This window comes from Thunnus albacares, chromosome 15, assembly GCF_914725855.1.
Source record: "Thunnus albacares chromosome 15, fThuAlb1.1, whole genome shotgun sequence".
Lineage (NCBI taxonomy): Eukaryota > Metazoa > Chordata > Actinopteri > Scombriformes > Scombridae > Thunnus > Thunnus albacares.
Window position 1 is genome coordinate 4,854,354 of NC_058120.1, and position 16,628 is coordinate 4,870,981.

The 16,628-nt window shown below is 40.4% G+C and overlaps 1 protein-coding gene and 1 long non-coding RNA gene across 3 annotated transcripts in view; one reads left to right on the forward strand and one right to left on the reverse strand.

Moving 5' to 3' along the window:
* The window catches only part of myt1lb (myelin transcription factor 1-like, b), a 143,745-nt gene that overhangs the window by 78,249 nt on the left and 48,868 nt on the right, over nucleotides 1-16,628 (forward strand). For both annotated transcript variants that reach the window (XM_044375586.1, XM_044375587.1), the window contains one exon: nucleotides 778-811. In XM_044375586.1, coding sequence (XP_044231521.1) covers nucleotides 778-811 — 34 coding nt within the window. The remainder of the gene's footprint in view (nucleotides 1-777; nucleotides 812-16,628) is intronic.
* Nucleotides 688-15,912, reverse strand: LOC122998630. Its single transcript, XR_006407456.1, has 3 exons — nucleotides 15,826-15,912; nucleotides 14,775-14,778; nucleotides 688-700 (listed from the first exon to the last, which is right to left on the reverse strand). It is a non-coding gene; the product is annotated as an uncharacterized LOC122998630 (long non-coding RNA).

The following is a 16,628-nucleotide window of genomic DNA, read 5'->3' on the forward strand; positions in this document are numbered from 1 at the left end:
GATATTTGGTAGTGCATTTTAAACTGACATCTACTTTCTTCTTTCTTCCACTGCAAATATTTTGCTTTAAAATTGTGTTATCTGATTCTACCACCATTTCTGCATTATTTATTTTAATCTGATTTATAACAGTTCTTAATATTCAAACCAGTTTTCAAATGAATACTGATAATTTCCTGATTTTCTGAAAAATATTGAGCTGTCAGAGCATAACGTGCACAGCAGACATATTTTTTGTCAATCTTCTAATCACATATTTCTTATGGTGAAAAATAAATTTACTGACTAAAGCTGATGAAATGTGCATTTGCTCTTAACATACACTGAAACTGCTGTATATGTAATTGTAATTGTTCTAAATGTTCACTTAAAGCTGCTCACATCATTAAGTCTTTCAGCTGGATGTTACACACTACATAGAGATATTGTTCTTTTAAGGAAATTGATGTTTCAGCGTGGGTTTAGAAGTACTAAATGGTAAACTTAAGACAATATGTTTTTCCAAAATGAATATATATTGTTTTTGAGTTGAGTTGCACCCACAAACACAACTACATTTCTAAGTTCTACTGGTAATTTATTTTATGGTAAACCTACGCAGATCATAAGTCACAATGATCAACTATTAAGCAGGTTCCTTTTTATGTTTTATACAAAGAGCACAAGTCAGTTCTGTTTCATAATCATCCTCTCTCTTTCTCTTTCTCTCTCTCTCTCTCTCTCTCTCTCTCTCTCTCTCTCTCTCTCTCTCTCTCTCTCTCTCTCTCTCTCTCTCAGTGCCTGTGGATCCAGCATTAACAGAGCTTTTCAGGTCAGTGGGATTGAAAAAGTGCACTGCACTGATACACATGCACGCACGCCTGCACACACACACACACACACACACACACACACACACACACACACACACACACACACACACACAAACATACAAAACAAAACACAAACACAAATGCACAGACAGAAAGAAAATACACAGAGCAGTACAAACACATACTCATCCACACCCACACACAAACACACACATTCAAAATTGCCCTGCTGTTTTCACAGTGCCGAGGACAGTCAAACTGTGCCTGGATTAACTGTCACCTTATAACCAAGCAGAGACATTTTCTGCCTTTCCTGTGCCAATGATAGCTGTCTTCACATCAACAACCATTCACCTAACTCTGCTCTTCTTTCGCTTTCTTCCTCTTCTTTCTGTTCCTCTTGATTTTTTTCTCTATTTCTCACTTTTTTCAGCCATGAGGAGAGACTTATGTATAGTTTGCTTACTCTTTCCCCCATTCCTCCCTCTGAGTGTGAATTTATCACTCTATCTCCCTCTCTCTCTTTGGACATCTTCATTGTCACAAAATATGTTAACAGAAGAACAGAAACAACACCCGCCAATTTTTTCTTCCCTCTAGTTAATATAATTCCCCCATATGAAATATTAAATAAGAGGGTTTTCTCCTCTTTTAATGTTCCAACTAGATGAGCTAAATAATTCTGTCTTTGTCTCATTTACTTGATGATATTTAGCATGATAGCCAATTATCAATTCATTACCCATGCAGCACAACTCTTTCTCTCTCTCTACGCCTACAGCCTTAAAGTTCTTGTTGGGTGAGTTGAGTGGGTGGAAGGTAGAACACAACTTCATTTCAAATTTGAAGCTTTTCTTTGTCACTGTAAAAGTTTCTCTCCAGTATAGTTTTTGAAAGCTATTGTCATTTTTAAAAATGCAGCATAAAGTTATTTAAAATGCATATTACAGTTTTTCCTCCATTGCTAAGACACATTTCTTGAAATTATGCTCCATTTCCCAAAACTCTAAAAACAAATGTAACACAAACACAAACTGCACGCTCATCTTTACAAACTTCAAAATTCCATGTCAAAACCAAACCGTCCACTCAAAACCATGTAATCTCACATCTAAACCAAGCTTTGCCTTCAAACATCACGCAAAAGCCATCAAATATACACACACTACAAAATAACCATTACACACTGGTGAGATCCATTCAAAACACTACCGTAAAAACCTGATACCGCAATGAATAATGGTTTCCCCCAGAACAACCTCTTTACATGATTAACACAATATAAAGACACAACACTTGTATACATTTTCAAAAAAATGTAATTCCTCAATGTACTGTAATAAAATTAACTGGCATTGAGTAAAAAAGTAAATGTACTGTAAAAATATGCAACTGCTAGAGAATGTAGAACACAGTAAAATAATATCCATGTATTTACCAACATAAACCAATAAAAAACAGTTTGTACATAAAGAAAGAAGTCACATTCATTCTGCCTCAGGTCTTTGTAGATCCATTTTTCCACAACAAGTGAACTGACCCATCGCCCTGTTATCTATCTATCCTGAGGTTCTGATTGCTGTGTGAACAATTTTGACTCTTAGTTCCACCAAGAGAATTGTGTGTTAATTGGGTTCCAGCTGTGATGACTTGTGTTAATGATATTGAATGCCAGTGCTTTCTAAATGAGCACATGAGTGAAAACAGGGGAATAGTGTTTATAGTTTTGGGAAATGGGTCTGTCTTTTGGTAGATGGCGTTGTGGTTTGAAGTGTTTAGTTAATAGGCTTAGCTGTAGTGTGTAAGTGAGAAAAACTGTAAAACATAGTAGGTATGTCAATTTACATGTTGTCAATAAGATTTTGACTTTACTGTGATCTTAGAGACAAATAAAGTTAAAGACAAAGAAAATACAAAAGTGTCATACCGTGTGTTGGTACACATTAGGGCTGTACCTGAATCCCAGATTTCCAAGTTGACTCTGAGACTCCAGTTGCGGCTGAAAATGTGTCTTTTCGGCCGCTGGGTGTCTGTATAATATTTTGCCATTTCTTCTGCTTGTTGTTCCTGCTCACTTATCTGTAGATTTTTTGGGATTTTTAACATGCTAGTGGTGTTTCATATCAAAACACCTTACCTACAATTACAAGAAACACTACTCAAAGCTGCTGCCCAGTTACACTGCTACAGAAAAGGATTAGGGCCACATGTGAAAATTTTATTTGAGTTCTGAGTTTAAAGTCAGAATTCTGACTTCTTGAAAATTTTATTTGAGTCAAATAAATTTTTCACGTGTGGCCCTAATCCTCTTCCATACACTGCAGTCCAGTAGGCTATACATACAGAACAGCAGCCACACACTAAACTACCTGATGTCAAGATTTGTTCAAGAGTCACGTTTTAGTGTCTTTGTTTGCCATACTTTCACATCACAGATTCTGTGATGTGAAAGTATCAGATTTCCACACAGTAAAAGAAATAAAAAGTGTGTGTCCAGGTAATGAAAGTGATGACACTCTAGTGTGCTGAGGAGCGTCTCTCCAGCACAATCAACACATGGGCTGACAGCGCTGTCAGCCCATGTGTTGATGGCGCTGGACTGCAGTAGGGGAAGCACTATTTTGGTTCAAAAGTAGTTTAGCTGATCTGCTATCACTGAGCACTCAAGTAGAGTACATCAGAGCAGCACTCCCACTATTGGTATCAGAGGGAGTTGTGCTGCCCTGTGTCACCATTCTCTATCATTACAGTTAGTTTTGTAGTAAGGTGATTATGAGACAAGACAAGGTTTGTAAAAGTCTGCCATGTTGTTGTCTTGGTTTTCTTTGTGTACAGTAATGCAGCTAAAACGTTTTTTTTAATGCAATGAGTCGACTGACAAAATGAGGTTGGACTCAGGGGCTTCTTGACTGATGATTCAAATCATTGATGTTTGGGGGGCAGCCTGAAATGCTACACAATACCCATTTCAACAAAAATAGCTTTGTTACTCACCATTCAAATGTACCAGCCACAGAAACAGCTGGGCCTGAACAGAGCCCTTACACTGGCGTTGTAACAGCGTATTGACTTGTGTTACACACAGTTCAGCACAGTCTCTTGGGATCAGACGTGTAGCCCAAAGGATTTAGCTGGAGTTCATTAATGTTAGCCACTCAGCCTGTTTGCCCGCACTACTGCAGTTGTGACAGTTATGTTAGCCATACACGCAGAGGCTAGAATTAATGTGCAGAATGTTGGATTTTTTTGGCATAATATACAGAATATATTTTTTTCTTATTATTTCCACTATTATTTACAGAGTGCAGAGTATAACCTGTTTGGGAATTCAAGGGTGGGTATTTCAGTGCCCTCTACTTGTCTTTGCAAGTTGTTTCCACCCTAGCAATGTGTGAATTTCATTTGTCCTTGGCTGTGTGTTAGGGGGTGGTTGCAGCTAAGATAAGGGTTCCTGCCTACCTATATATCAATAAATAATATTCCACCTGGAAGATTACTGTGTAGCCTTTAGCTGATATTCATAGATAGTACAAGGTGTACTTTCCCTCCTCTCTCGCCCCAATCCTTCATCCCCCCTTACTTTCCCTCCTTTACCCATTTTCTATCATTCTCACCTCACTCGCTTCTCTCTCTCTCTCTCTCTCTCTCTCTCTGTCTCTTTCTCTCTCTCTCTCTTTCCCCCTCACTCTGCTGCTGCCTGCAGATAGTAATTAATCAGGGGATCGATGTGAAGCCTATCTCCAGGCTGAGGCGTCTATAATGTCGATAATGCTGCTCGATGGCCTCTCTCCCCGGAGAGTTGATAGTCTTCAGGACGAACACACTTGACTTTACATAGAACAGCCTGGGATGGGTCAGGCAGTTGCTGCTATGCTGCGTGTGTGTGCATGTATGCGTGTGTGTGTGTGTGTGTGTGTGTGTGTGTGTGTGTCTGTTTATATGTGTATACCCTTCTTGTAACCATGCACTCACATACAGTAAACACACACACACACACTGGAATGGGTCAACAATTATATATGATGACAAGTGTCAGGTGAATTGTGGAACACGAACTAACTGTAATGTTTTTCTATATTCATACCCAGTAAAACCAGTAGAATATAAATGTCTCTTGAGCCTTTTACTGAGAGTATTTGTACGTTAGCTGTTAACACATTAGGATAAAAACATATGTGTGAATATTTTGTGTTGAACTGGTCCTGAAACACCTTCAGAAGTCTCCACAGGAAGTTCAGGGCCCTATGGCTTCTTCTAACCTGATGTGCCAGATGGTTTGTTACACAGAACCATCTGAGAAGTCGTCCTTGGAAACAGTTTGGAAAAGGGCAAGCACTTTCAAAAATACTAGGCAGGTGATTGGATGAACCATATGTCTGTCACCATCTATCACAGTTTTACCTTGCAAGGCAGCTGGAGATCACAAGATCACACGAGGATCCTAATAAGATGCTGATTGGTCTGGACCACCGGTGGTTCAGACACAAGTGCATAACTTGAAGCCTAACAAGATGGATTCTCGCGTGATCTTGTGATGTTGTGACCTCGCGAATCCAGCTGCCTTGCAAAGTAAGCTTTCTTCATTGTACAAGTAAAATTGAATTGCAGATTTTTTTCTCCTCCAGCATACAGATCTGCTCTATAAATCACATGTCACATGCTCCCCTTTGGGAAAAAAAGTCAGTGCCCAAGAGAGAAATGTATATTTTATATTTTTTGGATTTAGGATTATGCCCTCTTTCCATGCATTAACCAGTCAGAATAGCATCTTCTTATGTAGATGGAGAACTTGTTTTCATACAACCAACCAAATTCTTTCATTTTCAAAGAGCTACACACTTTGAACAATCTATATTGACTTTCTTGCTAATGTCTCCCTATCTTATTATGTCTTGTCCTGCATCTTTAGCCAGTCAGCTCTATCATGTTGAACAGTTTAAAAACTCACCTGAAAATGCTCTTAGCTGCAGTTACCGGCAAAGTGTGTTTACTTTGTCTCTCCGTGCCCCTCCCGACACAACTTCCTGTCAAGCATGAACATTGACATGCCCACTCACAAGCTTGAAAGAAAAGGAACATTTTCTGATATTTCCTCAAAGACCTTTTTCTTTTGTTTAATAACAAAAAGTATATTTGAAAATCACTTTGCCATCATTTATGACTTTAGAAAGGGATGATTTCATTTGGACTTTTTCAGTTTTTACAACCAGGCTGAGAATGTATCTGAAACTGTTGCCAGAGCTCATTGCTTTCTTTAGCTGAAACCTGCAAAAGTGCAGATTTGGTCGCAGTTAGCTGGATCATGACTCATAAAGGCTCAAACATAAAGTTAAATAAATTACATTCATCTTATTAAAATGTATATATAAATGAGTATTCCTTTCCTTAAAGGCACCAACAGAATAGTGTTGTTAAGTTTGGTTATGGTGAGAACATTACTGAGAAGCCATTAACATCTGTGAAAATGACGACTTAATTTTCGCACCACAGAGTTGAGAACCTATGCATGCAAAAAATACAGGAAATACTACTAAGATAAAATTGCTACACTTGAAATAAACATAACTTCAAGTTTTTGATGTGATTATTGATGTTTCCAAGGAGATACGTCTTTTAGACACAAACATGTTTTAAAAGTACCTGCATTTTAAGTACATATTTTATACACCTGGATTTATTCTATTTATCATTAATTTAATTTGAGCCATTTTCATAAATGCTATTAAAATTCAGTCAACCAGATCTCAGGTGCCAACAACAATATGCCAGTTAGATGTTAGACTCTCCTGGCTTCGGACATCAGTGAAATCTATATACGCTGAGGCAGAAGTGTATGATGAGCAATGAGCTTTTGTGGGTGTGACTGAAGCGTTGTTACAGTACAGTGGCACATGGTGCAGGAGTGAGGACATGGATTCCACACAGAGTAAAACTCAGGTTGAGGTCAGGTTTGAAGACACGTGGGAAGAAGCAGGTTAGAGGTCGTTTTCAGCGGGAGTCTGTGTGTCATTTCATTTGCCCCACATCTGTGCACAATGACAGCAGCAGGAGATATGAAAGACATGGAAGGTAAAGGCATCACTTCCCATTCAAAGCTCCAATTACATGGTTGAATTTCTTTTATGAAAGAAAAAAATAAAGATAGCTTTAACAGAGACCCCATCTCAATAAACCTCATCATGGTTTTCATATGCAGGGTGGGGGTGGTGCTAGACAGAGAGCTCACAGCATAAACATTCCCCTCCACATCTCTTTTGTCATTTGCATATTTACAGTCTGCCATGCTAATCAGGTTTATTGGGGTGTATAAGTACTGTGCATGAGCTCAATAGGGAAGGATAGCTTTATGGCAGAGACTGTATGGTGGAGGCACTGGGATGAAAATTGCCCATAACCCCCATTTCTGGAAATAAATGGTCTCTCCTGTGGTAATCCAATTTCAAAAGACAAAAAGAGACGTCTTACGTAACTAGGACAGCACGGGCTTTTGCTAATTATGGTGTTAATGCACAGAGAAGAATTCCCCTGATTTTAAACAAAGACCAAGATTTGTGAAGATATTTTTGTGTTTTGGGGTGTTTTTGGGTGTATTTTAGCGAGTGCGGTTCTTGCAGTATCACATCTTAAAACAGAGAAGAATCAAAAAACAGAAACAAAGAACTGTGCAAGGTGATGGATGTCTGGTAAAAAGAATTTGTTAATTTGATTGCATGTAAAAAAAAAAAAAAAAATGAAAGGACATTACACATCACTTAAAAGCTATCAATATGTAAAGATTTTCAAGGTGGACATCTCAGTGCCTAAGGCTGGCTTGCAGAGGTAAACTATTCACTCTTATTTGCATTAATCAAAAAAAGAGAAAAAAAAATCCAAGGAAACTAAATCCAGATTTGCACGATTTCACCTTGAGCACGTAGATTTCATTGTCAGTCCCGGTGTGCTTTGCACTGAAGTGTTGAGAACAGTTAAGTAAGGTGGATAACAGCTAAAGCCCCTCATTTTTCCCCTGTCACATTTCTGCTTCCATACAAAAGACATAAGGTTGTCCTCTGTCGCCAACTGGCCGAATGAGAGAGGCGTACAGTCCTGGCCCCAGCTTTAATTGCCGGTGTCAGAGCTGAAACATGGCCGAACAGGAAATGATCAAGTTAATGAAACGTTTTAATTATTCAACATAATTGTAGAACGTGATGAGCATGTCGGTGAATCCCTGGTCTGGCTGTTCATACAAGGTGTCTCCAACATGCACACACACACACACACACACACACACACACACACACACACACACAGATTCACGTACTGGCTTTCTCTTCCTCTCTCTCTCTGTCATTCCCTTTGTCTCACACACATGTGAACACTTGCTTTCCCATGGTGCTCTCCCTCATCCTTATTACTCGCCATTCTCTTCAATGATAGAACGAGAGAGATCAGTCTGTGTTATAATTACTTGCTCTTGTCTGCTCGGGGTCGTTACTCCGAGCCGCCCACCTCAGCCCCCTCCACCCAGCCTGTATGCCCACTGGCCTGAGCCCCTGCAGCCATTCTGCACATCACTGCAGGGCTGACAGGCACTGCCATATCGATCTGAGAGCAGGAGAGCACAAGAATGAAAGTCTTTTCTCTCATTCTTTATCGCTGTTTCTCTGTTTAATACTACACACATACCCACACGCACACATTTACTCACTGTGCACACCAGATAATTAAAGACAACTAAAACAAACATGAGGATATCAGTTCATCAGCATGCCTCCCTATCTCACTCTCTGTCTTTGGTCTCTCCTTTCTTCCTTCCTCCTGTTTCCTCATCTTGAAAGTCCTCTTCTTCTTCTTTTCTCCTTCCTGGCTCTTTTCTGTTCCTTTTCCCCACCTAACATCCTAACTGTCCCTTCCTTGCTCCTGTCCTTCCTTCCTTTTTCTCTCTACCCCTCCCATCTCTCTCGGCTGTCTCTGGCAGAGCTAATTCCCTCTTCAGATGGTGCGGCTCTCATTTGCATACTTATCAAAGTGTTTGGACTATCCGACAGAAGCTGTAGGAAGGTGGGGTCATTAATATGTTAATTAGCCTCCCCCTTCTTCCTTTTTCTCCCCCTCGCCTTTAGACGCCGGCGCACCATCCGTATCCTCCACCTCTCTCTCTCCGCTTCACACGCAGCCTTTGAATGTTTGAATACCCTCAGAGGCCCTGCAAATGCCATAAGACTCTGTAGACATCCACACATGGGGGTTAGGGTAGGTTCACAGCTATCTATAGTGGGTGTGTGTTTGCGTGTGTGTGTGTGCGTGTGTGTATGTGTGCACTCTGTAAGCTACCATCATTTACATGTCTAAGGTCATGGATTAGCAGCAGTTGTACGTATGTTCATAGGAAATTTTAGAGCCATAAGATGATCTGGTTGTACAATTTGTATCCCACCTCTGAGTTTAAAAAGGGTATATTTTCATAGAACAGTTCCAGAAATCTACATATTGCACTATTTATAGATTAAGTCTAATCCTGGCCTTCAACAAAGCACAGTTAATGAAGAATCTCTCCATTCATGTTTCAAGGCCAGGTTTAATCTGCATACAGGATGCTGTTCCCGTGTCAGCAGCAGTAACATGACTACAATAACTGTCCTGCATGAGGGTTGCAGGGTCAATAGTTAAGTCACTCAGCTGAAGGAAGGGGACATCTTGTTAATTCTGACTTATCTGCTCATGTGCAAAGGTTAAGAGGTCATTCATGGCATCTGCTCTGCTGCTTGGTTGGCAGCACATTGCAGATGAGTCAACGTTGATATAAATGATTGACTGAGGTACTTACAACAAGCAACAGTGTCTGACATTAATTAAAAATGGCAAGGGAAGTTATGAGCAAATGTTGGCGCAAGGCACCTTGGGAATTGATGTCCTTGATCAAGCTTGTTTTGTGGTTGGCTATTTAAACTTTGGTGTGTGAGACATGAAATTTCATTCCAGTCTTCCACTGTACGGGAAAGCCAAAATAAACAGAATTCTAACATTTACTCAGTAATATGCCAGCAAACACAGGTAAGTGGCTCCTGGAATGAAAAGGAAACATGAAAATAAATCAACATTTTTCTATGGAACAGAAAGGTAACCAGGAACTCAAGTGTTTTCTAAAGTAGGTTTCAATAATTTAACCAGGAGAGTGAAGGCAAAGGAACTGTTACAATATTTCTGTTAGCTCACCAGTTTTGATTTTAGCTTTTCAAGGACTTCAACAAATATGAATTCTAACAGCTGCCTCGATGAACATGCTTATGTTATGTAGACTTTCTTTCAATCTCCTGTCTACTGTCATCTCCTCTGTATGTTGTTGTGCCAGTGCACCAAGGGGTGGCTTGCTGGGCTCATATTATATGTATGTAGTGGCGGAAATGAATGTAGAAGGGACTATATTAGCACACACCCATCTACAGTAAAGATGTAAACAGCAAAAGGCAGCACAGACCATCAACGCTTGTTTTGTACCCCTCTTTCTGTGGGTGGTTTTCCTCCGTCTGTCCTTCCCTGTTGGTAAGATAGGACCTAGCAGGGATAGAACAGATTGGGGTGGTAGCAGGGTTTGATAATGATAGAAAAGGAGAATAGAAAGGGTTGTGTAAGAGTGTCTGTATAACTTGATTAACAACTTCTCTTAAATCAATAAAAATCCTGTGGTCCATCAGAGCGGAGTCAGGCATTTGTAATTTATGCAAAACTACAAACAGTTTCCCCAGGTTAATTGAAATATTTTGTTCTGTTGTGTCAATGGAAACTATGAAGGAGAGTTTTCAGTTTTGCTGTTAACATACAATCATCATTATAGTCTGGTAGCATTATTGTGTACATTGAAACTAACCTAGATATGACAGTCTGAATGAGACTATTCTAATTACTTAAGTAAATAATAAATGCATGTGACAGTCATAATGAAGACACATGTAACTGTACTATCAGCTACTGTAGTTGTTTCCTCATTGCACAGGTATATGTCCAAAAGCACCAACAGAGGTGTTTCAGTATTTTCTAAAGCTTAAACTCAGCAAACCAAAACAAAATCATCTGCCACTGACAAAATATTATGCATATTTATATTTTGGCTATTTGGAGTTACAAGTGCTGATTATTTAATATTATCATATACATATCACAGCATGTACATGGATGAGATTTGCCCTTAGATGCTGAAGGCTCTGGACATTGTTGGGCTGTCATGGTTGTCATGCCCCCTCAGTGTCGCATGGCTATCGGGGACAGTGCCTGTTGACTGGCAGACCAGGGTGGTGGTTCCCATTTTCAAAAAAGGAGACTAGAGGGTATACTTCAACTATCGGGGGATCACATTGCTCAGTCTACCAGGGAAAGCCTATGCCAGGGTGCTAGAGAGGAGGCTTTAAAGGAGGCTCCAATTGTTGAACCTCAGATTCAGGAGGAACAACGTGGATTCCAACCTGGCCATGGAACAGTCGACCAGCTCTTCACCCTTACAAGGATACTTGAGGGGTCATGGGAGTTTGCACCTCCAATCTACATGTGCTTTGTGGACTTGGAGAAGGCTTACGACTGTGTTCCTCAGGGCACCTTGTAGGCGGTTCTGCAGGAGTATGGGGTACTGGGGCCATTGCTGCAAGCCACTCAGTCCTTATATAACCGCAGTGAGAACGGTGTCCTCATTTTCAGCAGTAAGTCAGATTCATTCTCAGTGGGTGTTGGGCTCTGGTGGTCCCTTGTCACTGATTCTGTTTGTGATTTTCATGGACAGAATCTAAAGGTGAGGCTGAAGGGAGGAGAATGTCCAGTTTGGTGACCTCAGGATTGCTTCTCTGCTTTTTGCAGATGATGTGGTTCTGTTGGCTTCAACACAGCATGACCTCGCTAGCATGAGGCTATGGTGCTCTGCTGGGGTTTGGAGTGAGTTGCTGCCCCAAGTATAGGAGTTCAAGTATCTCAGGCTCTTGTTTACAAGTGAGGGTAAGATGGAGCATGGAGTTGACAGGTGGATCAGTGCAGCATCAGCAGTAATGTGGGCGTTGTACCCAAACGTTGTGGTGAAGAAAGAGCTGAGCCAGAGGGCAAAGCTCTCAATTTACCAGCCTGCTCCTTCGCATTGAAAGGAGCCAGCTGAAGTGGTTTGGGCACCTGGTTAGGATGCCTCCTGGACCCCTCCCTCTGGAGGTGTTCCAGGCACATCCAACTGGTAGAAGACCCTGTGACAGACCCAGAACACGCTGGAGGGATCACATATCTCTCCTGACTTGGGATCCCCCAGGAGGAGCTGGAGGGCGTTGCCAGGGTGAAGGATGTCTGGGTTTTGAGGAAACAATTAAACTATTAATAATTTACAGGTATTTACCTTACCTGGAAGCAGGGCTTTTTTGAGTGTACACTACCTTTTACTTGTTTTGTAAATTTGCCCCCATTCTTTGAGTGTGTGAAATTTTCTATACCCACCCCTGGAGAAAGGGTGTAGGAATGAGGAAAGAAGTGAAGGAAAGGCAAAGAGATTAGAGGAGACAAAATGTGACATGAGGAGAGTCCTCACCTTGTTCTTTACAACAATAAAATCCTCACAAATCCACTTGGCCTTGCCTCTGAATACATATTTCTCTCTGCGCCAAACGAAGAGGGCGTTCAATTCAACCCACGCAGGGCAGACTTAATAATTACTCTCGCTTTGGATACAATTTCCTGGCTGGGGGAAATGATTGACAGATTGTATCCATGGTGTCAGGGGGCCAGCCACACCCCTCCTGACTAAGGCAGAAATTAGAGAATAGCAGGAGCTAAATCACACCTTAGCAAAGACCTCTGGCAAGAGGACAGCAAGGGAAGCATGATGAATGAGAAAAGGATCAGAACAGAAAGGTAGAGGGTGAGCCGCGTGGGAGCATGGAGATGATTGGAGGAATGGTTCGGAAATACATTTGTAGCCACACACAAGCACACACACACACACACACACACACACACACACATGCTGGTAGACACACACTCACGTGCACGCATGCACCAAGGTAATGGGTCTGCAGTACTATTGGAGTGCAGAGGGAGAGACACTTAAATGCCATCTCTACAGTTGGGATGCTATTTACTCCCTCTCTCACACACACACATGCACACAGGCATCTCCGCTCGCTCTACTATGTCATGCTCTCAAAGCACTCAGACTGATATGAGAGCAGCAAGCAACCAGCAGAGTGGCACAATGAGTCTCAGGGTATCTACAGTGAAGGAGCTCAACAGCAGTAGGAAGTGGGCAAGAAGGGTGACAGATTGTTGGTGTGTATACATTGTAAGGCCTTTTATCAGTCTGCATTTGGTCTTGAGGGATAAGTTTTGTGATATAGTCAAAGCCTGATATATCTCATTTCTCAGTACTATAAAACTCCATCGTCGTCCAAAAACTATTATAAAAAGGCATCAATCAGCTACACTATTGTACAGGGTGACATGTTCCTTCATTACCATGAACACGCACAATGTAGTTTATTTTGACTCAATCCCACACACAGTCCTGCTGCTGTAATACTCAGAAGCAAGGTGTAGTAATCCGAATGAAAATAGTACTCAACAAGCCATGAACTACTAATTATTTTCTTCTTTAGTAATGTATGCTAAAAACTACAGTGCTCAGCTGTTTTTAGGGAAATTCTAAAAATGAAGCTATATATTCTGAGCCTTGTTTGAAAAATGATGTCTTCAGAAGGGAACAATGGGTTTGGGGCAGAGAGAAGTCTGAAAGTGTTGAAAAACAGACTAACATATTGTTGGTTTTGGTCTTTTATGGGATTTGTTGACAAAAATATAGAACCCCAACCTTATCCTTCTTAACATCTTTCAAAAATTATTTTGTCAAAAGAGTAAATGTTGTAAACCAAAGCAAAACTAAAACCAAGAATGTGTTAAATTTGGTAAACAGAAGGTCCATAGTATCCAAATCTGACCCCAGTTGGGTACAGGTGAAGGACAAAAAGCACAACACAAAGGACAAGGAGAGTTTTCCACACAATGAAATGTTCAAGCTCCCAAAACATTAATTAACATTTCAACCTACAAAGTCTACTTCAGGTTAACGTCCATCTAACTATAAAACAAGGAATCTCTGTCTGTCTGTCTGTCTGTATGTATGTATGTATGTATGTATGTATGTGTGTCCTTCGCATATCTCAAGAATCGTTCATCCAATCTACTTCATGCCTGGCGGATGTATTGCTGGTTACCCAGGGAAGTGCAATGTCAAATTTGGTGCAATTTGGACTCGCGATACATTCAATATTAATAAACTTTGAATAAACAAGTGATCAGTGAGCTGCTCTGCTCTGCAGCAGCGAGGTGGGACTTCTGGGCTCTGTGACTGTGTGAGCAAGTGACAGAGAGACAGTGCTGGTGAGGAGAGACAGCTGTGGAAAGCTTTCTCTTAGAGAGAAAGCCTGTGACTGACAGAAAAACATTATTTTCTGGTTGTTTCATGGCAGTTACGTTCTAAAGCACAAATAAACTACCATCAAACACTCAATAGGTGATTTACTGTGGATACAGACACTCTTAGTTTCATTTTCTTCCTCTGCATTTCTCCTTTTCATTCATTCATTACATCCAACTCATGCAGTGGTAAATACAAAGAACAGGAAAAATCCGTGTTGTTTTTTCCTCATGTGAATGCTGTGTTTCAAGTACGGCAGCTGAGCTGAGGAGCGAGTGCATGAGAGAGAGACAGAGAAGGAGAGAGAGAGCGGCGGAAAGCTTTCTCTGAAACAGAAAGCCTGTGAATGAGATAAATGACTGACCAATCAGTTGTCTGCAGTGTTTTCATGTCACCTTTTAGTATCAAGTTCAAGAAAATTAATTTCACATAGCATGCTCTAAAAAATGTAAAGTAGACAGCGAAAACACAGCTTTTAATCAAGAAAGGACAGACTCTTAGGGTACTTCCCACGGGAGGTTCAAAACCAGTATGTCTCATATAAAGACAAATCTTTTGAGCAAACATACCCACTCAAATGATCCGAACTAAAGCAATAGAAAATAAATGATCTAAGAGCCCAATATGATCGATCCATTTTATTTTAGGATGCACACTTTTTCAAAACCTCTTAGTTATGTGTTTTATTTTTCAATATAGCCCTCGTTATACTTGAAATGAGAAAATATTCACTTACAGTACTTTTTTGTGTATAATAGAATATTAGTTTCTTTCATGTTGTTGGTCATTCACACCTCACATCAACAGTATTAATTTTTCTATGCATTGAAGCAGCAATACTGGAGGTCAAGCAATCGGCCTGTTCCAAACAGGCATGTTTTGAAAGGGCACTGCACTAGTGTGAACAAAAAACATCACCTTTAGACCGCTATATATTAGGTATCTCCCAACCAAGTTTTTCTGGCCTTGATCCCAAGTCCTTTAATACTGAATATCTGCACTCACACTACAACATGAAAGTGAAAGATAGATGGGTGTGCGTATGTGTGTGTGTGTGTATTTAGTTAATAATTTGAATTGAATTTATATTACCCTGTGCTTAATGGAAACCTAAAGAAAAAAATCCTTGGTAGACAAAAAAAAGAAAAAAGATAGCACTTCATTCATCCAAAAATATTTTTTGTGCCAAAGACACTCATAATATGTAATGTTTATTAAATATCTGGTGCGTGAAGCCTACTAAATCTGACACACCATATTTTTCACAATCTACTTGACTGGTCCTGGTTCAAAACTATTAAATTGATCAGCTTAAATTATTGATATGATATGAATGAAAGTAACTGGTAGAATACTGATGTGGAGTGATCAGCTTGATGGTTTTACTACAGAAGACGTATCACTCTGTTGGAGTTGTTGAAATTACTGTACAAATACACTCAGTCTGGTCACGATCTTTGGCTGAGTACAGACACTGGCTTTTAGAGAACACACATTTGGCCATTCATCAAGTTACTCACGGAATTAAAGTCCATGTAAAGGAAAATCAGAGATTTCTTTATAAACACATTATACATGTTAAAAAAAATTGCTGAAAACATTTGAAAATACTGTGAACTGTGTAGTACTGAATTGTGAAGTCAGACCGTTAAACTGTTTTTCACCATTTCTGTGTTCAGGATTTTTTGGGTGGACCTGAAATGATGGCTCAATGATGTAATGGAGTCATACTAGAATGACTCCTCCCCCAACACTATATAAGAACTAGAGCGTCTTAGCATCAGCTGTGTTGTTTGCTAGTGGCAGCATGTGATTCTGTCATTGCAAGCTTAGCATTAGCATCGGGGGGATGTATGCTGCAGTCACAACAGTAGATGTAAACTCTATGGGCAGATAGAAAGGTCTACACTTAACTATGAGATATTCTAGGTTAGCAGAGCAGTGCCTCTCAATAATGTCATTGTCCGTGCACCAAGTTTTGTTAACACAAATGCACGCCCAAGTCCCTCTTCTGGTCTTACCAGAGTCACTAGCTGTTGTACCCATCCTGAGGATGTAGCACGCTGGTAGCTCAATGGCACTATTGGGGACGCTGCTGTTAAGCCATGTTTCTGTAAAAACCATTAAGTTGCAGTCCGTAATCCTTTTATGAGTGGTGATCCACAGTTGTAGTTCATCCATTTTGTATGCCAGAAACCATACACTGGTGAGGAAAATGCTGTATAGGGATAACCAATGAGGAGTTATTAACCTGGCTGGTGGAGCCAGGTTAATAGCCGCCCTTGTCATGGTATTAGCTGTTACTGATGAATGGGGCCATTTTCAGTCAACAGTAGCACTCAAGGAGTTATTTCAAATGGTTATAATGGCTGCTACATTCAGCCCCCCATCGGCGCTTTTCA